Source organism: Marmota marmota, unplaced genomic scaffold (genome assembly GCF_001458135.2).
Source record: "Marmota marmota marmota unplaced genomic scaffold, marMar, whole genome shotgun sequence".
Taxonomy (NCBI): domain Eukaryota; kingdom Metazoa; phylum Chordata; class Mammalia; order Rodentia; family Sciuridae; genus Marmota; species Marmota marmota.
The window spans coordinates 3749498-3776644 of record NW_026000196.1 but is presented as its reverse complement, the minus strand read 5'-3'; the positions used below and the strand labels follow the sequence as shown (position 1 = coordinate 3776644).

At 44.0% G+C, this 27147-nt stretch overlaps 1 protein-coding gene across 11 annotated transcripts in view; it reads left to right on the top strand.

Annotated features, from left to right (window-relative positions):
• Positions 1-19468, top strand: part of LOC107148397 (sodium/nucleoside cotransporter 1) — a 119856-nt gene extending 100388 nt beyond the window's left edge. For 8 of the 11 annotated variants that reach the window (XM_048790200.1, XM_048790207.1, XM_048790198.1 and 5 more), the window contains 8 exons: positions 1650-1775; positions 8990-9120; positions 10389-10557; positions 10668-10865; positions 15215-15296; positions 16558-16656; positions 16746-16857; positions 17127-19468. In XM_048790200.1, the coding sequence (XP_048646157.1) occupies positions 1650-1775; positions 8990-9120; positions 10389-10557; positions 10668-10865; positions 15215-15296; positions 16558-16656; positions 16746-16857; positions 17127-17199 (990 nt within the window). In that variant the 3' untranslated portion in view covers positions 17200-19468. Of the gene's footprint in view, positions 1-1649; positions 1776-8261; positions 8369-8989; positions 9121-10388; positions 10558-10667; positions 10866-15214; positions 15297-16557; positions 16657-16745; positions 16858-17126 lie in introns of those variants that run through there. The other 3 variants (XM_048790199.1, XR_007342820.1, XM_048790201.1) reach the window with 3 other exon arrangements.
• The last annotated feature ends 7679 nt before the right edge of the window (positions 19469-27147 follow it).

Below are 27147 nucleotides of genomic sequence, written 5' to 3'. Positions count from 1 at the left end.
CTGCCCTTAAATGCTTGAAATGTCTCTCATATCCCACTCTGGAGCCCTGAATACTCCCCTGAACTTGACTGACGTGTCAACTGTTTTTTTATCCTTCCTCTTGGATATCTCAAATTCAATAGGCTAAATCGTAAATACAGGACGCTTGACTTTCTCCCTCATCACAGCTGTGCCTCTCTCTAAGACTTTCCCTTCTCGGTAAATTATGTCACCTTCCACCACGTTGTTCAGACAGAACTAAGAGCCATCCTTCCTTCCTCTGCTTCTCTTGCTCCATGCACCCCCACCTGTCAGCAAGTCCTGCAGCTCTGCCTCCACGTCACATGCACACTTGCCCTCTGCCCTTCTTCCTTGCTACTAGCCACCCCGTCTCTCACCTGGATGGTGCTTTCACCTGCCTGTTCTCCCTGCTTCCATCCCACCTCTCCTATCCATCCTTTTTTATATCTGCCTGAGTGACCCATCAAAAACACCTCTAAGGGCTGAGGATGTGGCTCAAGCAGTAATGCACTTGCCTGGCATGCACGGGGCGCTAGGTTCGATCCTCAGCACCACATACAAATAAAAAAAATAATGATGTTGTGTCCACTGAAAACTGAAAAATAAATATTAAAAAATTCTCTCTCTCTCTCTCTCTCTCTCTCTCTCTCTCTCTCTCTCTCTCTCTCTCTTCTTTCTCTCTTAAAAAACAACAAAAAAAAAAACACGTCTAAGGCCAGGTACAGTGGCACACACTTGTAATCCCAGCAACTCAGAGCCTGAGGCAAGAGGATCACAAGTTCAAGGCCAGCTTCAGCAATTTAGCAAGACCTTATCTCAAAATGAAAATTAAATAAGTGGCTGGGGATGCAGCTCAGTGGCAGTGAGCTTACTTACCATGCATGAGACTCTGGGTTCAATCCCTACTACTATAAATAAATACCTCTAACTACTAAGCATGCTTTTATTCCATCTCTTTATCTCTAGTTACATTATTTATCTACTTGGCTCCTTATTGATTATCCATAACCTCTCTCCCTCCATAAAACCCCTCTCCCACCTTCCATTGCTCCCAGGATATAAACTATTTACCATGGTATCCTCATCCTACAAAACAGTGCCTAGGTGCTCCATAACTATTTACTTAATGGATAATGAGGGGCTCCAGGCTTCCCCACATGCTCTGAAATAAACCCACCTTGTATGCCCTGACTCGTTTCTTTACAACAAGCCTCATGGCTTTATGAGAAGCTCAGACCTGGAGTTAACCTGTGCTTCCCACCCCTTTGCATGAACACAGGTAATTCTCGGCACCTCCCTGAAACTCTCTTTGCTCTCCTGGAAATGGGATGCCCAGTTCTGCCTCAGAAGGTTGAGAGTCATGACAGTGAGGTGCTTAGTGGGGTGCCTGTCACATGACAGCAGTCCACACATGGGAGCATTATCAAACCAAGAGGGAGGCACGGGGGACCTTCCATAGAAGTGGGCCAACACGGAGGTTCAGAGAGGCTCAGCCAAGTACAGACCACAGTTCTGACCTCACCCCCGATGTCTCTTCCCTAAGGACTCCTCAATGCTTTCTCTGACCTCCTGGCTCTCAGGGCAGAGGCTGGGCGGGGAAAGTACCCAATCACCCCAGCTCAGCCCTCTGCCATCTTTCCCATTTGTAGACTGAGGCTCCTCTACTGATCCGGCCCTACTTGGCAGACATGACGCTCTCTGAAGTCCATGTGGTCATGACTGGAGGCTTTGCCACCATCGCAGGAAGCCTGCTGGGCGTCTACATCTCCTTTGGGGTAGGGACAACTTTCCCTCTGCCTGGCTATACTGAGGGCCAGAAACCCACCTTTGGGGGCACCCCGTGCAGATCTGGGCCAGGGCATCCCTGGGATGTTCTCTCTTGGGCCTCAAGCTCAGTTGCTGGGCTGGTGTGAGGAGACACCTCACCAGAGTGACACAGGCCTGAAGGGCTGGACCACTTGTTCATTCTTCTTACATGATCACTGGAGACAAAGATTCCCAGGGTTCTCTTTACTGAGCACCTACTACATGCCAGGCAATATGCTAGACGTTTTAATATCCCCTTTTTACAGTGAGAAAATTGAGGCTCAGAGAACAAGTAATGCTTAAAGCTAGGATCTGAGTCCAGATATATGTGATTCCAAAATTCATGCTCATTTCTCCAAGAACTCACACCGAGGCTGTCCGTGGAGGTCTGTGTTACTCTCCACCAATTGCCTCCCTACAATCTTTGGGCTTAGGTCCTTCCTCTTCTCCTAAATTATTGCTGTGCAACTTACAGAGCACAGTGCATTCACAGGTTAAATTCCAGTGGTGTGAATTGGTCCCTTAAATCAACCACAGTACTACTTCCTGGTAGGTGGAAAGGAATCTTCAAATATGTTCCCTACAAATTGCTGAGTTAACAATGTTATATATTTATAATATACCTTGTTCTTATTTTTGCTTTCATATACAAATTGTCAAAATCTTAAATTTTTTTAACAATCAAAGAAATTCTTAGTTATTGTGGAAGTGAATAAAGTTTTTAGAAATTTCTCTTCCATGCAGTTGTGCATGCCTATAATCCTAATTGGGGAGGTTAAGGCAGGAGGATTGCAAGTTTGAGGACAGCCTAGGCAACTTAGTGATAGCTGTAGTAACTTAGAGAGATCCTGTCTCAAAATTAAAAAAAAAAAAATTAAAAGGACAAGGGAGGTATTTCAGTGGTAGCATGCTTTTGGGTTCAATCCCCACTACTCAAAATAAATAAATAAATAATAAAATAAAATAAAAAATAAAAAACCTCTCTCTTCCTTACTGGTGGCACATGGCTGTAGTCCCTGCTACTAGGAGGCTGAGGCCTGAGAAACTGCTTCAGCAACAGAAGCTCAGAGCCAACCTGCACAACATAGTGAGACCTTGAGAACCCTGTCTCATTATAAAACAAATCCATGGTGACTGCTTTTAATTGCTTAAAACAATGGTTCTCAAAGTGTGGTTCATGGACCAGTATCATCTGAGAATTTTTTAAAATGTCTATACTTGGGCCCACTGCAAACCTACTGAGCAAGCCTTCCAGTGACTCTGATGCTAGAGACTCACTGACTTAAAATATGTCATTCCAGATCCTTCTGTGTAAATAATGATTTATCTACACCTGAATGCACACACACTTTATTTCTTTATAAAAGATGAGATACTTCTACCCATACTTTTCTGCAACTTGCTTTTTTCTAATATATTCTGAGCATGACACAAAAATACAGAAGTATAAAGAAGGTTGACAGAGCTAATAAAAATGGAAAACATTCTGTATGGACAAAATCATTACACACAGAAGGTAGGGAACATCTATATTTAAAAAATTATCTGGAGAAAATGGTTATTATAAAAAGTGTGCAGATGTTCAAAGAAATTAAAACAATATTTACTTCATGTTTTTTTCTAAATGAGTCACAATACTTTACATACCTCTAAATCGCAAGGATGTGGGGTGCTTATCCACTGGTTGTGGGAATAAAATTTGCCGGAGTCTCTGTGGAGAACATCTATCTATCAGTCAATTTAAAAATGTTCCTTCCCAGCTGAGTACAGTAGTACACTCCTGTGATCCCATTGATTCAGGAGGCTGAGTCAGGAGGACCACAAGTTTGAGGGCAGCCTCAGCAACTTAGGGAGGCCCTAAGCAAATTAGCGAGATCCTGTCTCAAAATTAAAAATAATTTTGGTTTAATGGGTTTAATACCAAGTAAAAAAAAAAAGTTTCTTCCCCTTGATCCAGCTAGGGAGATTATGATATAGAAATGTTTTCACAAATGTTTTAAAATGCAAAATTTTGACATTAGTTCTAATAGCAAGAAACTTGGAAACAACCTAAATGTCCAACTTATTGTTGGGATAATAATAATAATAATAATCCAATAATAAGCTGGATGAGTGAGTGAGTTAGTCCATACAATGTGATGCCATTCAGTGCTTGGAGTGAGAGAGGTTGTGGGTACCAACTGAGCTATCTTTGCTTGCCCCCCCCTCACCCCTGTACTATGTGTATATAGGCACTGGAAGGACAGAATGACCCACTGTCCCATTCACAGTCCCAAATTCCACCTATCCCATTTATGATCTTGAGGTGGCTGGTGGGGATGGATGACAGGATAAGCCAGCCTACCCCCTAGTCCCTCTTTCACTCAGGACCTTTTACCACACCAATAAGATCAGCTCCATATTTCCATGAACTACCTGGGCAGAATTGGTGGTTGTGTAACTTTTAAAGAAGGCCCCTTGCACTCTGTGGCTTTGTCTTCCAGCCTGGCACCCTCCTGTTTAGTATTCCAGAACCATCATTTGATTTGCATCTTGTCTTACCAAGATCCAAATGCATCTACCTCACCACCAATGGTTTTTTGGAAGGAATTTGATATTTCAAATTGGGAACTCAGAACTTTGTTCCTAAAACCTTTTTCATGGTAAAATACTAGGGAAAGGGGATGACATAATATTTTTGGACTCAGGGCCTTTAAATATTTTTATATTTCTCGGGCTCCGAGAGTTATAAGAACATGCCTGGTATTCTTTTTAGCACATGGGCAGTGCCGAGACTTCTACCATTACTTAAAAGTTAACTATGGGCGCTCCTAAACTTACAATGGGGCCACATCCTGATAAACCCATGGTGAGTTGAAAATGCATATACTTAACTATGGACCATTCTGACTTAGCCACATAGTGCGCTGCATGCAGAGCATTGAGATGTTTCCTAGACTGGACCATTTTGGCTCAGCTGCCTGGGAGCTGCTGCCACCAGCATTGCAAGAGTATCTTGCATGTTATTAGCATAATAACATGAATGTGACTAGCCTAGGAAAGATCAAACTTCAAAATTCAAAGTACAGGGCTGGGGCTGCAGCTCAGTGGAAAAGTGCTTGCCTAGCATGCATGAGGCACTGGTTTGATCCTCAGCACCACATAAAAATAAACAAAGAAAGTAAAGGTTACAAAAAAATTAAAACAAAAAAATTCAAAGTACAGTGTCTATAGTGTGTATCACTTTTACACTATCTTAAAGTAAAAAATCAGGCAGTTGAAACGTTGTTAAGCTGAAAATGATCTGTGCTGGAAGAACTCCCTCCCTTTTACACAATCTGGCTTAAAACTCAGTCCCCCTTCTTCCCTTTCTTACTCCAGAGTCTACCCAGTCCTGGGCAGTCTAGCCTCCTAACTGACAGGGCCTCAGTGCCCACCTCCTTTAGCTCCATAGAATGTGCAGAGGCACCCAGGATGAGCCATGTGATCACAGATTTCTGGGCTTGGAAGCCCCTGGCTACGGCCATAGTGGCCTGGGGAGGAAAAGGTCACCTAACACCTTCCTCCTTCCTTCTCCTTCCCTCCTACTGGATCCACCTCAAATCTGGTTCCAGAGCAGCTCTCTTCTGCCCCCGCCTGGCTCTGGGCCTCCTTTGCCCAGTCCTGGGCTTTCCCCATGGTTTCCTCTCAACTCCTTCTCAAGGCTAGTTCCTTGGGGTATCTCTGGTTCTTCCCTCAACCCCTGAATTCCAGAAAGATCCCTCTTGCTCTCTCCTCCAAGCTACCAGTTTCTTAAGACCTTTTTCTTTATGGCTCAACTTCTAACTCCCTTTTTCTCACCCTTCCTATGGCCCATATCCGCATAGTTCCAGTCCCACAGGGTCCAACACAATGGCCACTAGCCACACATGGCTATTGAGCACCTGAAATAAGGTTAATCCAAAATGAGATGTGCTGCAAAACTTAGCACAAAAAAATATTTTGTTAATAAGTTGATACTGATTACATTGTGGAAAGAACATATTTGGATATATTGGGTTAATTAAAACATTGTTAAAATTGAATTTTAACTATTTATTTTTACTTTTAAAATGCAGCTACTAGAAAGTGTGAAATTATGGATGTGCTTCCCTTTATATTTGTATTGGACAATGCTGGTCTAGGCTTTCTCCCATAGTCCCCAGCTCCAAGGGGTCACTCAATGGAATTATTTCAATGGTGACCTCCACATATGGCTTCACTGTTTTCCCCAAGCCTCTGGAGTAGGCACCAGCTTTCTGTGCTGACGCCTAGAAACTCACATCTCTACTCTGGCTCAGAGGCCACCCTGAGCGAGAACCAGATGTGTACCTCAAGCACTGAAAACAGGCTGGCCAGTGACATGAATTAGTTGTCCATTCAAGTTCCCCAATGAGTTGTGCAAGAATGGCTGCCTCAGAGACAGGGTCTGTGAGCCTACTGCTTAGTTTCCACATCCCGCAGAAGAGCAGACCTACTGGCCACCTCCCAGCAGTATAATAATAATAGGCAGAAAACGCTTAAGAGCATGGTGTTAAAGAAGTAGTAGTTCTTTTCCTGACATATTAGAGTCAGAAATCTGTCCCACATGGCCCATTTTATGGTTTGTACTGGGTTTATTCCCTTTCTCAGTAAAAATCCATTCGAAAATTGAAGCAGAGTGTTCTTATCCTCTCTCTCTACATGGGACTTTGTGGGTAGAGAGTGGAGGTCATTGGGCAGGGGAAGGCCTAGGATGCTGGGAAAGAGGAAATGGATTCCTAAGCTGGTGCCTGGGAGGCAAGGGACAGCATGACCCTGCAGAGTGGCTGGCAGTGGACGGCCACATGGGCTGAGCCAGCACCCAAGTTGACTGTCTGTACAAGACTCAGCCCTTTCTATGAAGAGCAGGGAATGACCAGCTGTGGTCACAACCAGCCCACTTAAAGGACGGAGTCCAGCAATATGACAACGGCAGAGTGTGTGCCTGCTGGGAATCAAGTTTATAAGCCAGATGTAATCTCTAAACTGGAGGAAAAGGCAATGTCGTGTCTGGCAGAGGGGAAAGCCATGACAGATGTAACACTGTCCCCCTGGAGGCAGGCAGCCTAGGAGAAAGCAAGTGAAGTCCCCTGCCCCCAGGTAGGCTTTATCCTCTGAGTTCCCAAGTGCCTGGCCTGAGGAGGTGTCAGGGCTGCTGCTGGTTCTTGTTTGTATTTCAAGGGGTGTCTGCACTTCATTGAAAAGAAACAACTGGGGTTTAGAAAAAGAAGGCATAGCCTGTGTATCAGAGCCTGAGATGGTCTCCAGCCCTGGTTCCTCATCTGCACTTCCTATACTTCTCTTAGATGATGATAAGCTATCCCACCATTTCTTCTGTACTCTGCTTTTATTAGCAGAGCATATGTCTTCAACTTACCTCCCTACTTCTTTTACTTTTTTAAAAAATTTAAAAACTGAGATTGGCAGCTACTTGGGAGGTTGAAACATGAGGATCACAAATTCAAGACCAAATAAAATATAAAAAGGGCTAGAGATGTAGCTCAGTGGTAAGGTGCCCCTGGGTTCAATCCCCAGTACCAAAAAACAAAAACAAAATCCAAAATAACAGCTGTCCACAGAGGCATGTGCCTGCAATCCCAGCAGTGAGGGAGGCTGAGTCAGGAGGATCACGAGTTCAAAGCCAGCCTAGCAAAAGCAAGGCACTAAACTCAGTGAGACCCTGTCTCTAAAAAAAAAAAAAAAAAAAAATACAAAATAGGGCTGGGGATGTGACTCAGTGGTCAAGTGCCCTGGGTTCAATCTCTAGTACCCACCCCACTGCAAAAAAAAAAAAAATCCAGAACAACAGTGATTAAAAAAACAAACAAACATGCTATTGGCTTAATATAAACTTAAAGGAGAAAAAGACTATTTTGCTGTTCTGGGTATTGTAAAGATGTCAAAATGCACCAAGAAGAGAAAAATGACTCCTGGCCCCACTTGCCAGCCAGGGGCAATTTTGGAGTATTTCTGACCTTTTTTTTAATGACTATTTTTTTTTAAGAGCAACAAAATTGAGAGCAAGATAGAGAGATTTCCCATCTATCTCCTGCCTTCACCCTTGCATATTCTCCTTGTCACCAACATCTGCTCTTCTTTTTATGCATAGTTTTGGAGTTGTGTTTCTCCCATGGTTGTGGTTCTGCTCTATGTGCAGTTTTGTGGGCACTTCCTTGTGTCATCAGGAGACCTTGTAACTGTGGTTTGTGATGGCAGCCTGACTGCGTTTAGCCATTCTTCCAATGTTAGATGTTTGAGTCGCTTCTAGTTTTACCATTTGTAAACAACAGGTTGGGGCGGGGGAAAGTGCCTCATCTATCTCTGTGGAAGAGAACAGGGAAAGCAAAGGGTTTGGGACCACATTGAGGATAAAGCTTCTGGAAGGGAAAACTCTAGGAGCTGATGCTTCACTATCTTGCTGGGGAGGGCTTTTACAGAGTGGCTCCCAGAGGCAGACCCAGGACCACAGATGGCTCTTAGAGGAGGCAGATTTCCTAACAGTTCCCTAACTGCAAGAGAGGGTGTGATGAGCTGCCCTGAAGTGGTGAGTTCCCCATTATAGTAAGTATTCAAAGATGGATCCAATTCAGGGATTATAATCCCACACAGAACATAACCTGACAAGATTGAATTGGGTTACATCTTCCATCTGTCTCAACTCTCAGGTTCTGGAGCTTTGTTTGATCCATCACAAACCCTTTAGTTAATGGAAATCTCAGCTCATGGGCATGAGGGGTTAAAGAGAGACAGTCTAGAAAGGAAGGAAGAACCTTGAACCTGAAGTCAAAAGATATGATGAGTTTTAATTCTTTTATAGGTAGGGAAACTGAGGCCCCAAAGGATTAAATATGGTTTGCCCTCAGTTTCCCTAACTATAAAATGTGGGTAACAAACCTTCCCTTTCCCCACCTATAAATGGAGGGTAACAATACTTGCCATGCCCAGTTTACAGAAGTACTGGGAGGAAATATGTGGGCTTTTACATGTAGCCTGTGACCCTCTATATATAAAAGGTATAATTATTAGTACGATGAAAATGACAATGAGGACATTAATGACAATGAGGATATACCAGTGGGACTGAGTACATATTTCCCCTGCTGCCCTGGGTCACTCTCCTTGGCAGTGGCCCTTTCCTTTAACTGTCCTCTCTCTCATCTTGCAGATCGATCCTGCGTCATTAGTTGCTGCGTCTGTGATGGCTGCCCCTTGTGCCTTGGCCCTCTCCAAGCTGATGTACCCAGAGGTGGAGGAGTCCAAGTTCAAGAGTAAGGAAGGAGTGAAACTGAGTCACGGGTGAGAGCAGCAAGGGGGCTGGCAGAGAGGGCGGTGGTGCCCAGGACCCAGAGCAGAGGTGGAGGGCAACAGCACGTGTTCTCTCTGCCTATTACTGGCTTCCTGGGGCTAGGACCACCTCTGCGGTCACTGCTCTGATTGTGGCTTCATTTGCTAAAACAGACTCCAGTTCTCACATCTTACAACAGACTGGTCAAAGCCTGTGGGTGGGGCCCGGCTCCTAGGGGTGGGGCCCCGGTCCCTGGAGGTGTAGGAGGGCCATAGAAAGGCTCCGGGCCAAGTTCCCTGTGTGCAGAGCTCTGACCACCAGGTGGCACCACGTACTGATATATAAGAGCCAACTTGATGTCAGTGACTACTAACATGTCATCACCATGGTCTTAAACATTTAATCGGGGGCCTGGGGGGGGGCAGGAGGTGTGTCGGAGGACCTCCTGAGTGCTAAGCAAATGCTCCACCCCTGAGCTACACCCCCAGCCTATATTAATCCTTTAAAAATGTTGGAAAGATCCAGACGCAATGGTGCATGCCTATAATTCCGGCAACTCGGGAGACTGAGGCGGGAGGATCCCGAGTTCGAGTCCTTGCCGCAAAATAAGAAGGACTTGGGGTGCAGCTCAGTGGTAAAGGGTCCCTGGGTTCAGTCCCCAGTACCAAAAATAAACAAACAATAAAATAAGATTAAAAATAAAATAAAGATATTGAAAGGGTACCACTTTGGATTAATATGCTTGAGGACACAATGGGTAGCCCAACCTCAAACCTCCTGAAGCTCTACAGCAGCACTGTCCTACGGAAATAACACTGCTAGCCATGAGGTCTATCGCTTTACATTCTCTAGTCACTGTCTTGAAAACAGTAAAAAGAAACTGGTGATTTTAATAAAATATTTTACTTAGCCAAATACATCTAAAATATTGTCATTTCATCATATATTCAGTGTAAAAAGTACTAAGGATATTTTGCATTCTTTTTCTTTAAAATACGAAATCCTCAAAAATCTATATATTTTGCACTTAAAACAGAACTCAATTTGGACCAGCTTCCTTTCAAGTGGTCACAAGCCATATGGGGCTAATGGCTGCTGCCATGGACAGTGCAGTGCTAGAAATGTGGGTCTTATCCCAGTGCTGGCTCCTTCCTTTGGGTCTCAGAGAAAGTAAGGATTCTCTGATTCTGAAACAACCCGTCCAAGGTTCCTCCTGGAACTTCTAGGATGGGGACCCTTGTTGGTGGGCAATCATGATCACTCTTCATCCCAATAACAGAGAGGCCCAAAACCTCGTGGAAGCAGCCAGCGGTGGGGCTGCCATCTCAGTGAAGATGATTGCCAACATCGCCTCCAACCTGATTGCGTTTCTGTCTGTGCTGGCCTTTGTCAATGCTGCCCTCTCCTGGCTGGGAGACATGGTGGAGATCCAAGGGCTCAGCTTCCAGGTGGGGTTCCCGGATGTGGAGGGGAAGATCCTGGGGTTGGGGGTGGTGGGTGGTGACCCAGCAAAGCCCAGGCTTTGTCCTAATCAGTCTTCTTGCTCTTGTACCCTCAGCTCATCTGCTCCTACATCTTAAGGCCTGTGGCCTTCCTGATGGGCGTTGCCTGGGAGGACTGCCCAGTGGTGGCTGAGCTGCTAGGAATCAAGCTGTTTCTGAATGAGTTTGTGGCATATCAGGAACTATCTCAGTACAGGCAGCGCCGCCTGGCAGGGGTCGAGGAGTGGGTTGGTGCAAAGAAGCAGTGGATCTCTGTGAGTATCTTGGTCCCCTTTCTATGGTGGGGAATGACACAGTTGCTCCTGAGGGACAACCGCTCCACCACACACACACAAAGCTACTTTCCTGGCTACCTGGCTAAGACACACTGTGGCGATGTTTAACCACCCATATTATTTATTGTCCTGGGAGACAGGACAGCATCAGGCTTACTGCCATCTTCCTCAAGACCTCTCAGGAGGCTGCGGTGCTGGAGAAGAGCATTGTTTGAAGTATCTGAGACCCTGCTCTAGGTGGGCCACCATTGGCTGTGGCATTAGGCTAGCCATTGCACCGCCTGTCTTCTGTTGGAAAACAGGAGTCTAATACTCTGTCTACCCCAAAGAAATACATGTGAATGTCCAGTGGGCTACATACATGAGTGTGCCGAGTGACCTCCCATCACGGTCCCTGTTAATATATTGGATTCAGTTTAGGAATTGGCTCTTTCTGTGAAATTTTATTTTAAGAACTATAAGATGCTATAAAAATTAACCCTTCTAAAATAAAAACACTAACTCTGGTAACATTGAGAATGAAAAAATTGCCAGATGTGGTGGTGCATACTTGTAATCCCAGCAATTTTGGAGGCTGAGAAAGGAGGATGGCAAGTTCGAGGCCAGCCTGGGCAATTTATCCAGACCCTGTCTCAAAATTAAAAATTAAAAAGGGTTGGAGATGTAGCTCAGTGATAGAACACCCCTGAATTATTCAATCCCCAGTACCACAAACACACACACACACACACACACGAATGCAAAAATTACCTATAATCTCATCATACTAAAACTATAGCTATTGTTTATCTATTTTATTCTACTCTTTTAAAGAGAATTTACATAATCTCTACTAAAGCATCCATACTATATTGTAGTGTGCCGGGTGACCTCCCACCACGGTCCCTGTTAATATATTGGATTTCCTTCCTTCCTTCCTTCCTTCCTTCCTTCCTTCCTTCCTTCCTTCCTTCCTTCTTTCTTTCCTTCCTTTCTCCCTTTCTTCTTTTCTTTGCTTACTATTATGAAATTAGCATCATTTCTTAAAAATGTGGCGGTGCCAGGAACCTAGTACCTAGTACAGGCTAAGCATGAGCTTTACCACTGAGCTACACCCCCAGCCCACATAATTTTTAAAAATATTTATTATTTTTTAGTTGTAGTTGGACACAATACATTTGTTTTATTTATTTATTTTTATGTGTGCTGAGGATTGAACCCAGGGCCTTGCATGTGCAAGGTGAGTGCTCTACCCCTGAGCCACAACCCCAGCCCCCACATGATTTTTGATGTGTGTATCCTCACGTAATTTAACCAATCTCCCGCTGTTGGGCCATTCAGATGAATTCCATTACTTGGCTGTACATGCCATACAGTGTGGAAGTGAATCTTTGTGTATAGTACTGTTCCCACCTCTTGGGTCATTTCCGCAGGAGCTTTCCCAGATGTGGGCTGGTTGAATCACATAGCATGAGTCCTCCTGTGGTTGCTGCCAGTAATTTTCCCAAAGGGTTGGAACAACTGAAATTGCCACCAGCTGTGCCCGTGAGCATTTATCTCACCACATGCTGAATAGCACTAGGGAGTTTCTACTTAGAAACAAGTTTTGCTACTTTAATGGGCAAATAGTAGCTCATTGTTTTATTTTTCATTCTTGGGTGACTGAGAAATTTTAGTAAGAAATTTTTCTTAACTTCAATTATTTTTAAGTCTCTCCCCACCCCACCCTCACCACACTTGGGACTACACCCAGGAGTGCTCTACCACTGAACTACATCCAGCCCTTTTTATTTATTTAGTTAGTTAGTTAGTTTTGAGACAGAGTATCATCACTCAGTTGCCCAAACTGGCCTAGAACTTGTGATCCTCCAGCCTCCTGAGTAGCTGAGATTATAGGCATTATGCTTCCAGTAGCCCAGCTTCCAACTACAACTTAAAATAAGTTGTAAATGAATATGTTTTTTAGTTTTTTTTAAAAAAGTGTATGAAGTAACAGCATGTTTCCCCTCACTCCTTGTTCTTGCTTTGATCTCACCACACCTCAGAGGTAATCAAGTGTCTGATTCTTCATAATTTTTTTTTTGTAGGAGGTACCAGGGATTGAACTCAGAGGCACTCAACCACTGAGCCATATCCCCAGCCCTATTTGTATTTTTATTTAGAGACAGGGTCTCACTGAGTTGCTTGGTGCCGCTCTAAATTGCTGAGGCTGGTCTAGATTTAGGATCTTCCTGTCTCAGCCTCCTGAGCCACTGGGATTACAGGCTTGCACCACCATGCCTGGTCCTGTGCTCAGATTTTTAATGAATCTTATTCTTTCATCAAGTATTTGTGGAGATCATTTAGGTGCGAGGCACTCTGCTAGGCAAAAAAAGGATAAAAAGGGGACTTAAACAACCATGATTCCTGGTCTCATATCTCTCTTATTGAGAGACATAGGCAAAACACAGTAAAGCAAAGCAATGAAAGATTACCACAATTTGTGGTAAATTCTATAAAGGAAAAACAAATAAAAACAGGGAGGGGGGTTCTCTTGGCTGAACTGGTTGAAGAAAGTCTCCTTGAGGTGTAACATTTAGGCCAAGACTTGAAGGGAAGACTATTCTAGACAAATGAAGAGGCATGTGCAAAGGCCCTGAGATTGAAAGCACATAGTATGCTCAGAGAACTGAGGGTAGTACAGCTAGAGCATATTGTGAGAGTATGACCCAGGGAGTATAGGAAGTCACTGAAGACTTGACCTTTTACATCTTAAGAAAGTCATATGAGCTGGGCATGGTGTTGCACACCTATAATTTCCAGCCATTCAGGAGGCTGAGGCAGGAGGATCACAAATTCGAGGTCAGCCTCAGTAACTTAGCAAGACCCTGTCTCAAAATAAAAATAAAAAGGACTGGGATGTAGCTCAGTGGTAAAATACTGGTTCACACTCTCAGTATTAAAAAGAAGAAGAAGAAGGTTGTTTAGCTGGTCTATAAAGCACCATTGTACGTGAGCAAGCAGGAATAAGATACCTTAATATTTTTTCAATTAATATTTGCATAAACTTTTAAAATTAGAGCGTTATAATTATACATAGTATTTGAGTTCATTTTAACAAACTAATACATGCAAGGAATTTGATTTCAATCCCCATTTCCCCATTTTCCCTCCCCTCGTCCCTCCCCCATTCTCCCTACTCTATTTTCTTCACTCCTTTATTTATCTAGTTTTGGTGCATAAATTAGTTATGTTATAATGAAATTAACTCTTTTCATATTTCCTCTCTATATTTTTCCTGTTTCTTCTTTCTTTTCCCCTTCATTTTCTATATAGGGATTTGTTTTCTCAACATAGATTTTTACACCAAATCTTTTCCTTTGTGATTTCTCCTATTATTTCTGTAATTTATATGCTAAAATGATATCTGGTAAGTATTAAATCCCTGGAACAAGGCAAGGAAGTCATTAAGATAATGAATTTTATAGTTATAACTGAGTTCAAATTCTGACAAAGTCACCTTCTTGCTGTGTGAACTTCTTACTGAACCTGAGTCTCAGTTGGGTCCTCTCCAAAATGAGTGTAATACTATCTTGTAACTATAATTATTATTATCCTAAATTTTCTATCATTCTACATTTAAAATATTTGTCTGCTTCTATGATCTGAAGGGAATTTTATATACAATGTGAGATATGGATCTAAGCCAATTTTTTCCCCCAAATTGTTCCATTTTGGGTCTTAATGCTTCTTTCTGGAAAATTAAAAAAAAACAAAACAAAACACTTCAGAACAAAACAGAAGCACTACCTTGTTTAATTGCCCACTCAATGCCTGGTATTTCCCATATATCATAATATAATCCTTATCACAGTCCTGAAGCTTCAAGAAGCTGCTGACCTGCCCATAGTGGGGACAAGCCTGGAAGCCAAGCTGGACGCCGGGTGCCTTACTCTTTCCAGTGGGGCCCACTGTCCCCTCTCAGCCTGACAGTTCCCCACAAGGTCTCTCAGCCCAGGGCTTTCACAGCCACCGGAAGCAGAAGACTATAGAGCACCAGAAGTGGGGCCCTTCTCCAAGCGCCCCCTCTGACCAGAGTGAGAACCAGGCTGAATCACACCCCAAAAGGCTGGTATTTAAGAACAGGGGGTTGAAGATGAGAGGATCGAGGGCAGCTATGTTGTTGAAGTGGCAGAATTCCAGCTGACTTAGATGTGGGAGAGCAAGACCAGGAAAGGGGCAGCACAGAGGGTTCAGAAGTCAAGGGCACATGGAAAGTGGGTAAAAACAAAGCCAGAGCCTGGGCAGCGTGGGAGTGCTCTTGTCCCAACTGAGGGCAGCCCGTCCTCACACACCGTCTGTATTTTCAGGACAGAGCAGAAATTCTCACGACGTACGCCCTCTGTGGATTCGCCAACTTCACCTCTATTGGGATCATGCTGGGAGGCCTGAGTGAGTCCTGTGGGGACCCCCACCCCGCCCCAGCATCTGAGGGAGTCAGGAACCTGAACTCACTGGGGACTCAGGCCTCAGTTGTCCCACTTGTCTAAGGCAGGAGCCTGAACAAGATGGCCGTGGGGCTCAGCAGCCCAGTCCTAGAGTTCCATGATTTCTCTGCTGCAGGGGATGGCCCCTCTCCAGGTCCTCCTTCAGGAAGCCTCAGGGCTTAGTCCCACAGTTGAAAGGGGTGATGAAGTGAGTGAGCGGAGAGTGAGTTGGGGACATAAATAAAGGAAGGACACTTCCCACCCCTTCTGTTTCCCATTTCCTACTTCCCCAAATGTGAGTTCTCAGGGGCAATGTGAGTGCTTCTGCAAATGTGTTTTCTCCCTTTTCCCCTCCACATCCCAACAGTAGAGAGGAAGTTTCCACACTGTTCTCAGCTTTTTGCAGGGGGTGGGGGTTGTACTGGAACTTGAACCATGGAGCCACATCCCCCAGCCCTTTTTATTTTGAAGTTGCTGAGGCTGAGGGCTGGGGCTATAGCTCAGTTGGTAGAATGCTTGCTTCACGTGCACAAGGCCTCTGGGGGCAATCCCCAGCACCACACACTCTCTCTCTCTCTCACACACACACACAAGTTGCTGAGGCTGGCCTCCAACTTTTTATCCTCCCACCTCAGCCTCTTGAGTTGTTGGGATTACAGGCATGTGCCACCACAGCTGGCTGTTCTTAGCTCTTCAACAATAACATCCTCTTTTTACAGCCACCCTGTGGTGCAATCAGCCTGTGTGTGTGTGTGTGTGTATGTGTGTGTGTGTGTGTGTGTGTGTGTGTGTGATTGTTTCTATAGTGCTGGGGATCAAACCTAGAACCTTGTATGTGCTAGGCAAGCACTCTACCACGAGCCTACACCCCCAGCCCTAATCAACCCATTTTACAGAGCAGGAAACTGGATCTCTGAGAGTAAAATAACAGCCCAATTCATTCAACTAACAAGTGTCTGAGTCTATATTTAGTCCCAGGTCTGCCAGATTTGATAGTTAAATTCTTTTTCTGCATCTGCCACTGATGATGCGTGGAGGACGACTGGATCATATCCTAGGGGGCAGGAGCCAGGCCTTAGAGGACTCCCAAACTCGGGTGACCTGCAGGGACAACATCTGTCCTCTGACCATGCAGAAGAGGAGAATCAGCAGATGAGCCAGACCACAATCTGTGGTCGGAGAGGCACATGGAATCCCTGGCCCTGAGCACTCTTGTCCCCTTGCAGCCTCCCTGGTCCCCCAGCGGAAGAGTGACTTCTCTCAGGTTGTGCTCCGTGCGCTCTTCACGGGAGCCTGCGTGTCCCTGATGAATGCCTGCGTGGCAGGTGAGTTCAGGCCAGTGGGCTTGGGACTTGGAGCCCTAATCTTCTAGCTGGCCCCTGGGCTGTGCCCACCAGTGGCTTTCCCTCCACAGGAATCCTGTATGTGCCCAGGTGGGCTGAGGTTGACTGTGTGTCCCTCCTGAATAGCACCCTCAGCAGCAGCAGTTTTGAGGTGTACAACTGCTGCCGCCAGGCCTTCCAAAAGTAAGATCCTGGGCCATGGGGGGAGTGGAGGAGCAAAGTGTGAGGGAGCACACAGCACCCAAGTGCCTGGATGCCTTTGGCACAGGCAGGTAGGGTAGAAAATGTCCTGGCTATAGCTGATGTGACATGGGGAGGAGGAAGGGAAGACTTGAGGACCAAATCTGGGGAGGAAGTGTGGACCAGAGACGCAGAATGACTTTCCCAGGGTGCACAACCTGGCCGGCAGAGGTAGGCCTGGAGCTCACACTGTACGTTTGCTTTCTTTTCAGCACCAGTCTGGAGTTCAGCCCAGTGGCGCTGGACAACTGCTGTCGATTTTACAACCATACAATCTGTACATAGCGGGGACAAAACATCTTTGGGGCCATTCTTCCCAGGAAGCATCAGTCCTCACCCTTCCCATTCTAGGAAGCCACAGGGCTAGACCTGCCTCCGTCCCACAATTGGGAGGGTGACAGAGCAAGTGGGAAGTGAGTGGGGACATAAGAAAATGGAGGACACCTCCCACTCCTGATCTCCTTTCCACTCCTCTGTTTCCTAGCTCCCCAAACTTGAATTCTCAGAGTCACCTCTGCCTTCTCCTCTCTCGCCTCTACTTCTAACAGCACTATGGGCCTTTCTGTTTCTCTCTCCTTGGGGTCTCTCGTGTACACCTTCCCTTGTATCATCACAAGTGTGTCACACCCAAAGCCTCCTTCTCTCCCCTCTTCCCTCCCTGAGTGCCGGACTGTCTTTGTGTCATCTTCTGCTAGAAGTTGTCTTCTGGAGACCCTTCCTCTGCTTTCAGACTCCCGCACTCCCTTCCCCATGGCGTTTCCCAAATTGGTGTCCTGTGGAACATTGTCCCATGGGGCAGTCAGAGGATTTCAGGATCCACCAGGTTTGGAAATAAAGTTAGATAGGGTTGGGGGTTTTGTTGTTGTTTGTTTGTTTGTTTATTATTTTTTATTTTTTTTTTACTGTGGACTTGTCCACAATTCATAGGGATATTATATGTTTTCCAAATTTATTTTATCATAAGAATTTTTTTTTTTGGTACTGGGGATTAAATCCAGGGGTACTTTACCCAGCCTTTGTTGTTGTTGTTGTTGTTACTGTTTTGAGACAGGATCTCACTAAGTTGCCGAGGCTGGCCTTGTGATCCTCCTGTCTCAGCCTCCCAAGTAGCTGGGATTTTAGGCATGCAATACAGTGCCCAGCGCATAAAAACTTTTTTGATGAGAGCATCTCCTGTTTGAAGTTTCATGGAATACATCTGGGGAAATATTGGTTAATGCTCAAACTACTTTACCTTCTTGACTAGCAAATGTTTACAAAGCCCTTTGTGCCAGGTACCGTTCTTGGTGTTTTATATGTTTTAACTCAATTCTTATAGTAATCCTATGAGATTGATAGTACTCTCAGCCCAAGTTGAGGAATCAGAGTCCCCAAGAGGTTAAGTAACTTGCCCAGAGTGATGCAAGGAGGACAGGTAGGTTTCAAACCCAGGGCATCCAAATCTACTGCATGGTGTTAACCTCTGTTGGCTGCTAGTGTTGGAAGAACTCTGTTAGGTATCTTGCCCTCACCTCCTCCCCCTGCCTTTTCTTCCAATCCAAGCCCTCTGCTCCACGGGGGTCAGATGTTGTCACCTTTTTATGGATCCTCTCCATCTCCTTCCAGCCTGTGCTGTTCCCATTTCAGTGATCATTTTCCCCAGCAGCTTTGGCTTCAGTGACCTGCAAAGCACCTTGTCCCTGTGGTCACTGGGAATTGGCACCTTCACCCCCACTCACCACATCTCACTTCCTTTCCAGTTCAGCTGCCCTGGATGGCAGCTACCAGGTTCAGCCACAGTGGGCCAAGTCCTGCATCTGTCTGTCAGTGGGTGCTGGCTCTGCCCCTTGACCACCACAGGCTGACTGACTCAAAGCCTGAGTCCTTCCCTTAGCCCTGCGGAACGGAGCTTGGCCTAATCCCACACCTGAGGGCTATGGTCCCTGCCTTGCTCTCCGCAGCTCCCTACTCAGCCCCTGCCCCTGCTCCAGCTCCCCTTGGGCTGTTGGTAGGATGACCACACAACCATCTCCCAGGATCATTACCTGCCCCTTTCCTACTATCTAATGGCTTCAGCCCCTCCAGTCAGATCTTGGAATAGTCCATGGATGCCCCCGTGCAGCATCCCCAGATTCCTGCACACCTCACATGGCCAGTGGCATTCCCTGGAAGACTATAAGTCCCTGGGACACCAGGCTCACAATACTTCTGTTTTCTCCCCAGTGCCTAGCACAGTGCTGGACTCATGAAAGGCGCTGAATAAATGTTTGTAGAGTTGAATTGCAGCTTCTCTAAGGGGCTCCGTGTGTAGAACATGCTGTATAGGATAGATTGCTGTTGTGATCTGGGGGACAGGCAAGATTAAGAGCTCCTTCATCATAGAGCAGCAGATTTTTACCCTCTCCATCACCCACCATGCTCCTTCTTTCTTATCTTGCACCCACAGAAGTTGGGAGCCCCGTGAGGATGAGGCTGCAAATACATATGGTTTCGAGGAGGCCCCAGTGCTGATACCAGATGCCCAGGCTTAACTGTAACCCAGGCACAGAAGCAGCAGCTTCTAAGTCAGGGTTGACACAGATTCCTCTACCAACCCCTCCCACAGTCATGACAGGCATTGCTAATCTATCACAGAACTCCTCTCACTGCCTCTAGAAGAAACTTCAGATTCTGTAACAGCTCAGCATTAGATAAGCCCACTAACAAGTGGTTCAAGGTGCCTTTTCAGGAGATAAATATTTGCTACCTCTGTGCTATGAAATAGATCCAAACTACCATTGAGTTTATGTAAAAGGGATTGAAGTTTTTGTAAAAAGACTTTAGAAATTAAAAGAGGTACGAAACAGAGGGATTCCCACAAACAATGGAAGTCGTGTAAGTAATTCTTCTATTCTAAAACTATCACAAAATTCATATGTTGAAATTGTAACTTCATGATGATGGCATTAAGAGGTGGGGCCTTTGGGGTATGATTAGGTCATGAGGGTGGAGCTCACACAAATGGGATCAGAGCCCTTATAAAGGCTCTGGAGAGTTTCCTCACCCACCATGTGAGGTTAGAGTGAGAAGTTGTCACTCTGCAAGCCAGAATTCAACCATGCTGGCACCCTGACCCTGGACTCCCAGCCCCAAGATCTGTGAGAAATAAATTTTGTTTATGAACCACCCAGTTGCTGATATTTTATTATAGAGTCTGAACTAAGAGCCCCCACCCTCATGATGTCATCAGAACCTAATTATCTGCCAAAGGCCCCACCAGCAAATCCCATCCCACTGGGGGTTGGAGCTTCAACATATCAATTAAGGGGGGATATAATACAGTCTATAAAGCCCTACTATGTGCCAGACTCTGAGCTAAAACTGAGAGAACAGCTGAGAACCAAACTCTAATGAGCTAAAGGAGTGGAATCTTCCTTAGAGAAGAGGGACTGGAAAAGGAAATCCTAAGAGCCTCTTGCAGTAAGCAGACCTTGAGAAGAGGGAGGAGGGAAATGATCTCTAGGAGGACTTCTCAGGTTTCCATTGGTAGATCTGCTAATGGCATTTTTGAGACTAATTAGATATTATAAAGTAAAAATAAGGCCAGGGTAGGATTATACAAATTATGGTTTATAGTGTTATCTACTTTAACACAGAATATACTGCAATATTGGGCTAACTAAAAGATAATGATTTTTTTACATAAAAATTTATTATTAATAATAAAATCCATTTTTATTTATATCAAGTATGTCAATGTGATCACACATTTTTACATAAATATGTTTCTTGAAACAAGTAGATTCAGGGCTGGGGCTGTAGCTCAGTGGCAGAGCATCTGTCTAGCACATATCAGCCACTGGGTTTGATCTTTAGCTCCACATAAAAATAATCAAATAAAATAAAGGCATGCTGTTCAACTACAACTACAAAAATAAAAATAAAATAAAATAAAAAGAAAGAAATAAGTAGATTCTGTGTTCTTCTATATTTAGTGTAATAATAATCAACATACAAGATTCAATTGTTATTTTATTTAATTTTTAATTTTTTTAAATGTAAACTTCTTTTTTTATATACCTTTATTCCATTCGTTTATTTTTATGTGGTGCTGAGGATCAAACACAGGACCCTGTGCATGCTAGGCGAACACTCTACCACTGAGCCACAACACCAGCCCCTCAATTGTTATTTTAAATTAAGTTCTAGTGGGGTGATGTGTTGAATTCCTTTCAGACCTGTGACCATATGAATGACTTAATTTGGAGATATTAGCAAAAGTCCACATTGACATCTTTCATGGGCGGAAGGCTCCTGACCCCTCCTGTTGTCCCCTGCATAGTCTTGATCCCCAACAAAAGAACTGAATGGGCTTTGCTCATGGAAATGACTGGAGACCCCAAGCATGATGAGAGCAGAACCCATGCAGCAGGGCTGGCGGTGGCCATCCAGGGAGCTGCCTGTAGCCAGGCTCGGAGCAACTAGACAGGGGCTATCCTGCTTCCAAGATGGTGCAGGGCCTGCCAGGGGAAGGTAGGGACAGCATGCTCTAAGGAGAGAGCCAGGAGCTCAGTGGGGTAAGGCTGGGATGTTGGCCTGTTGGTGATGGGCCCAGGCCTCATTGTCACATCTAGAGAACAAGGAGGACATATGGATGTGGGTAAGGTAAAGGAGAGCCCAAAATTCTAGTCTGTATGAGGCACACAAATCAATCAGACTGATCCACACAACTTCCTACAGTAGGCTTTCTCCACTTGGTACTGAATGCCATTTCCCCCTAATCTGTCGGAGGCCAATACTTTTATAAAGAAAATAAAAATGAATCATTGGAAAAAAAATAGTAAAGACAGATGAAGTACAGTCATCCATTGGTACCTGTTGGGGATTGGTTTCAGGATCCCTGGCAGATATCCAAATCATGGGTGCTCAAGTTCCTTATATAAAATGGTGTAGTATTTACATATAACCTAAGTTCATCCTCCCTTACACTTTAGACCCTCTCTAGGTTATTTGTACTGTGACACCATTAGGCCCAAAGCAAAAGGTTGAAGTGATCATGAACTTATGAGCCAAAATAAGATTTTCCTCCTTTAAAGTTGATTATTTCAGGTATTTTTTATAGTAATGAAAATGTTCATGCTAAATAAATGGTGCTAGACTATGTTTATTAAAATTTGGAAATGCTACATAAATAGTGTTGTGCTATATTGTTGAAGGAATGATGATAAGAAGTAAAGTTTGTTCTTGTTCAGTACAGAAAGAATTTGTTAAAAGAATATTATCTGTTATCTATGGATGTAGAACCCATAAATACAGAGGGCAGCTTGTACAAGCCTCAATTATTTATTGTTAGAGTCAATACAGTTACTATTTATTTTGCCATGAAAACTCCTAAATGTTGCTCTCAATTTCTGTACTTACATTATTCCTAGACCCATAAACAGATGTAAATCATGGTGGTCCATGGCCCACATTTTGAATAGTTCTGCCTTCATAGTACTTCTATTAATGAAAACTGCAGAGAATTATCTGCTCAGAGGCTTGCCTCACATTTCTAATTCTCTCAGGATAGATGGGAAAAGGCAGTAGGAGGCTTGTTAGAACCCATGAAACTTTGCCTTTCATATGAGATAAGGCATATAAAATTGTATTAACAATGGAAGAAGTCCAAATAATTTATGCAAATGATTCCCTCTCAGTGGGTGGAGCATTATTCCTACTGCTTAAATGTCCTCTAAAGACATCTGTATTTGGCTGGGGTTGTGGCTCAGTGGTATGGCGCTTGCCTAGCATGTGTGAGGCACTGGGTTCAATTCTCAGCACTGCCTATAAATAAAATAAAGGTCCATTGACAACATATGTGTGTGTGTGTGTGTGTGTGTGTATATATATATATATATATTTATATATATATTTTTTAAAGGCTTGGTTCCAAATGTATTAGCCATGTTCAAATGTAGATCATGAGGACTCTTATAGAAACTATAGGAGGAAGAAATTTTGGAGGTGGGCTAATTGGAAGAAATAGGTCACTAGGAGCATGGGCTGGAAGGGTATGTCCTGTGTCCGCTCCACCCTGCTTCTTGTCTTCCATGAAGTGAGCAGCTTTGTTCTGCCATGTGTTTCCACCATGATATACTGCCTCACCATGGGCCCAGAAACAATGGAACTAGCTGACCATGGTCAAAAGCCTTTGAAACTGTGAGCCAAAATAAATATTTCTTCCCTTAAGTAGATTCTCTCAGGTATTTTGTCACAGCAATGAAAAGCTGACCAACACAGCTGCTATAACAAAATACCACAAATGGCTTATAAACAACAAAAAATTTATTTCTCACAGTTCTGGAGGCTAGGAAGTTCCAGATCAAGGCGCTGGCAGATTCAGAGTCTGAGGAGGGCCCATTCCTCATGGATGGCTGCTTTGCTATGTTCTTACATGGTAGAAGGATCAAATGAGCTCCTTCAGATTTTATTTATTTATTTTGGTACTGGGGATTGAACCCAAAGGTGATCACTGAGTTATATCTCTAACTCTTTCCATATTTTATTTTGTGACAGGTTTTGCTAAGGTATTCATGCTGACTTTGAACTTGAATTCCTCCTATGTCAGCCTCCTGAGTTGCTTGGATTACAGGTGTGTGCCATTGTGCCCTGTATAAAGGCTCTGCCATGGCTTACATATGAGGTGTTTCCCCAAAGCTCATGTGTGAGATAATGCAGGAATGTTCAAGGGTGAAATGATTAGATTATGATAGATGTGACCTGATCAGTGGGTTAATCCATTCAATGGAACACTAGGTGTTAACTATAGGCAGATGAGACTTGGCTATAGGAAGTAGGTCATTGGGGATTGTATTTTGTCCCCTGGCTTCTCTCTCTCTCTCTCTCTCTCTCTCTCTCTCTCTCTCTCCCCCCCCTCCCCCCTTTCTGGCTGCCATGACTGAATCAGTGCTTTCCCACCACACCCTTCTGTCATGATGCTTTACTTCACTTCAGGCTGGGAATGGAGTCAGCCAATCATGGACTGAACTTCTGAAACTTGAGCCCAAGATAAACTTTTCCTTTTCTAAGTCGTTCTTGTCAGGTAGTTTTGTCGCAGCAGCAAAAACCTGACCTCACAAGGGGTCTGCTATCATGACTAAATCACTCCCCAAAAGCCCCACTTTAAAATACCACACCTTAGGGGGTTAGGATTTTGTGCAGGGACACAAACATTCACACTGCAGTACATGGTAATAATGTAAGATACTAATAATAGAGGAAACTGGGTGTGGGATACACGAAAACTGTGTTATTTTTGCAACCTTTCTGTAAATCTAAACCTGCTTGGATACAGGTGCAGGGCTACTTATGATTCAGTGTCAGGGTAGCTCTGTCCTAGGCTATGCACATCCCAACAGGTAGCTCACTGAAGTCTAGGACCTGACCAGGGAACTACATTTCTGCCTCTTCTTCCCATGGCCCTGCTCTCACCCCTGCTGTCTCCTCACTTTAAATTCAAGTATCCGCCTTCAGCTGAATATTAATTAGTCCTGAACTTTGTCCAAACCAGGTGAAGAATATCATCTGCTTGAAATTATTTTTGACTCAGGAAATAGTGAGCCCTGCATTTGGACAGGACCTTTAAACATCATTTTGAAGGTGACTGTGCTCCCTCACCTCCGCCCCAGCTTTTCTGAGAATTTTTACACCCACTGCATGGATGGTGTCTGACACCACATTTTTATGTTTGAATCATGAGACTCTACTTCTAAGAGTAATTCACTGATTCAACCAGGACTGAATGCATGACCCGGGGCAAGCCAAGTCCATATTCTTGCCAAGTGCCTTTCAGACTCTCAAGAAATAATATGAATTATAAAACCCAGAAACAGAGAGCTGGGAGCTGAGTCACCATGGTGGGGCTGTCTTAGAGTTGATCTCATATCCACCCTTGTGGCAGCCTAGTTGTTCAGCTTTTCTTTGAATTATGTGAAAGCTGAATTCTTTCCAGAAATTTCCTTTAACCTGAACTAATTTGAGAAGGTTCCTCTTCATAGTCAAAAATACATTGCCGAGGATAGCCACTTAATTAAACTTTTCCTCCTGTTTTAGACAGCTTTTGCATCATTATGGCCAAAAGGCCTAACAAGAACAACATAAAGAAGGAAAAGTTTATTTTGGCTCGTGGTTTTAGAGGTTCAGTCCATGGTCACCTGGCTTCATATCTCTGGGCCCAAAGTGGAGCAGAATATCATAGTGGAAGGGCATGGTAGAAAGAAGTGGCTCAGTCCATAGCAACAGGAAACAGAGAACTCTGCTCACCTGGAACAAAATATAAACCCCCGAGGCACACCCTCAGTGACCTACCTCTTCCAGTTTACAGTTGCCATTCAGTTGGATTAATATCAGTGGATTAATATACTGACTAGTTACAACTCCCATAATTTAATCATTTAATAATTTCACCTCTGAACATTCTTGCATTATCTCACATATGAGCTTTTTGGGGGGATACTGTGTGGTTAAACACATGATACTTTTCTGCTTGGAATCAAGTGGCCATTTATCATTTGCTTAAATCCCACCAAAGACAAGAACTTCATAACTTCTCAGTGCAACCAATTTCATATTCATTAAAGGTGCTTCACTTTGATCCCACTTTTACCATTCTGAGCCATTCAGCAGAGGTCTCATCTCATGTATATAACACTGCTGTTCTTTTTTCTTACATACCAAAATAATAGTTGCTCATTATTTTCTAAATCTTGCAGGAATGTTCTAGTCCCTTTCTATACGACAGGACTTCAACTCTTTGAAGATGGTGACCATCCAGATTTCCCTTCTCTGAGCCAGGAACCCTTAATTCTTTCAGTTATTCCTGACATAATACATAGCAGAGTATCAAAAAGTTCCCCAGACCTGAATTTAGTTGTTCTGCATTTGTATACAGACAGTACATGAGTCATGAGCAAGTTCAAGATGAAGCCAGAACACAGTGTGGTGAATATGATTTCATGGGTGTAACCAAGATGATGTGTTGGGACTAAACACTGGATGTAGCTTGGGAGGGTACTCAAAAGAGGCAGAGTTATTAGGAAGGAAGAGTGTCAAGAAGCTACAGGATTACTTCTAGAATTCTCAAACCTGAAGGTTTGCATATTGAGGGTGAAACGTGAGGATGGGTTGCCATAAAGGGAGAGAATGAGAGGAAGTTCTAGCCTAGATCACAAATTGGACCAGCGACAGGAGAGAGCAGGAATGGGGTAGGTAGGGCCTTGTCTACTGTGTCATCCTATTTGCCTACCATCAGGGTTGCAACCAGTTCCTAACATACCTGGAGATTGCTTCTCAGTCCCAGAGTTGGTAGGGAATTGCTGCTTTGGACCAAGTTCTGACAAAGAGGTGAAATGGTGATATAGGAGTAACTGTATCAATAGAGACTTTGTGACTGAAAGTGAAAGGAAGGCCAACACAGCCAAGCACTTAATCCACAATTTAGGATAAAGGCGATCAGAAAAGAGACTCTGAAACCAGGTGCAGTGTCACATACCTGTAATCCCAGGAACTCACAAGGCTGAGACAGGAGGATCACAAATTTAAGGGCAGCCTTGGCAACTTAGTGAGACCCTGTCTCAAAATTAAAAAAAAAAAAAAAAATCAAAGGGCTGTGATGTAGTTCAGTGGTAAAGTGCCCTGGGTTCCTTTCCCAGTATCAGTACCACAAAAAGAGAGAGAGCCTCTGAAAGGAAAGTTAACTGTTAAATGGAACCCTGACTGTTATGACAAAACATTCCAATGAGGAAGAAAAGGAAATAAGATAAACCAACATGGCTAGAAATGAATATCAGAGTCTTCCTCTTAAGCACAGAATTTTAACAGGCACCACAAACTGGCTGAAAGACACTGACCCAGCATAGAAAAAAAGGCTGTTTGTTCTCCAATAATCATTGTCCCCCTTTTCCTTTAGTAATAGCTAATTGTCTTGCTAGGCACATGGCCTCTTAGGATGAAGACTATATTTCCCAAACTTCTTGTATCCAGTGACCATGTGACTAAGGTCTGGCCAATAGGGTGAAATGGGTGGGCAGATTTTTTTTTCTTAAAGGGCCAGATAATACATATTTTTGGTTTTATGGGTCACATTATCTCTATTACAACTATTCAACTCTGCCCTTATAGTTTGAAAGCAGCCACAGACAATAAATACTTAAATATATAAAAAAGTGTGTGTGTTCTAATAAAATTTCATTTATTAAAACATATGGCTACCATGTTGGCTGTAGTTTGCTGATC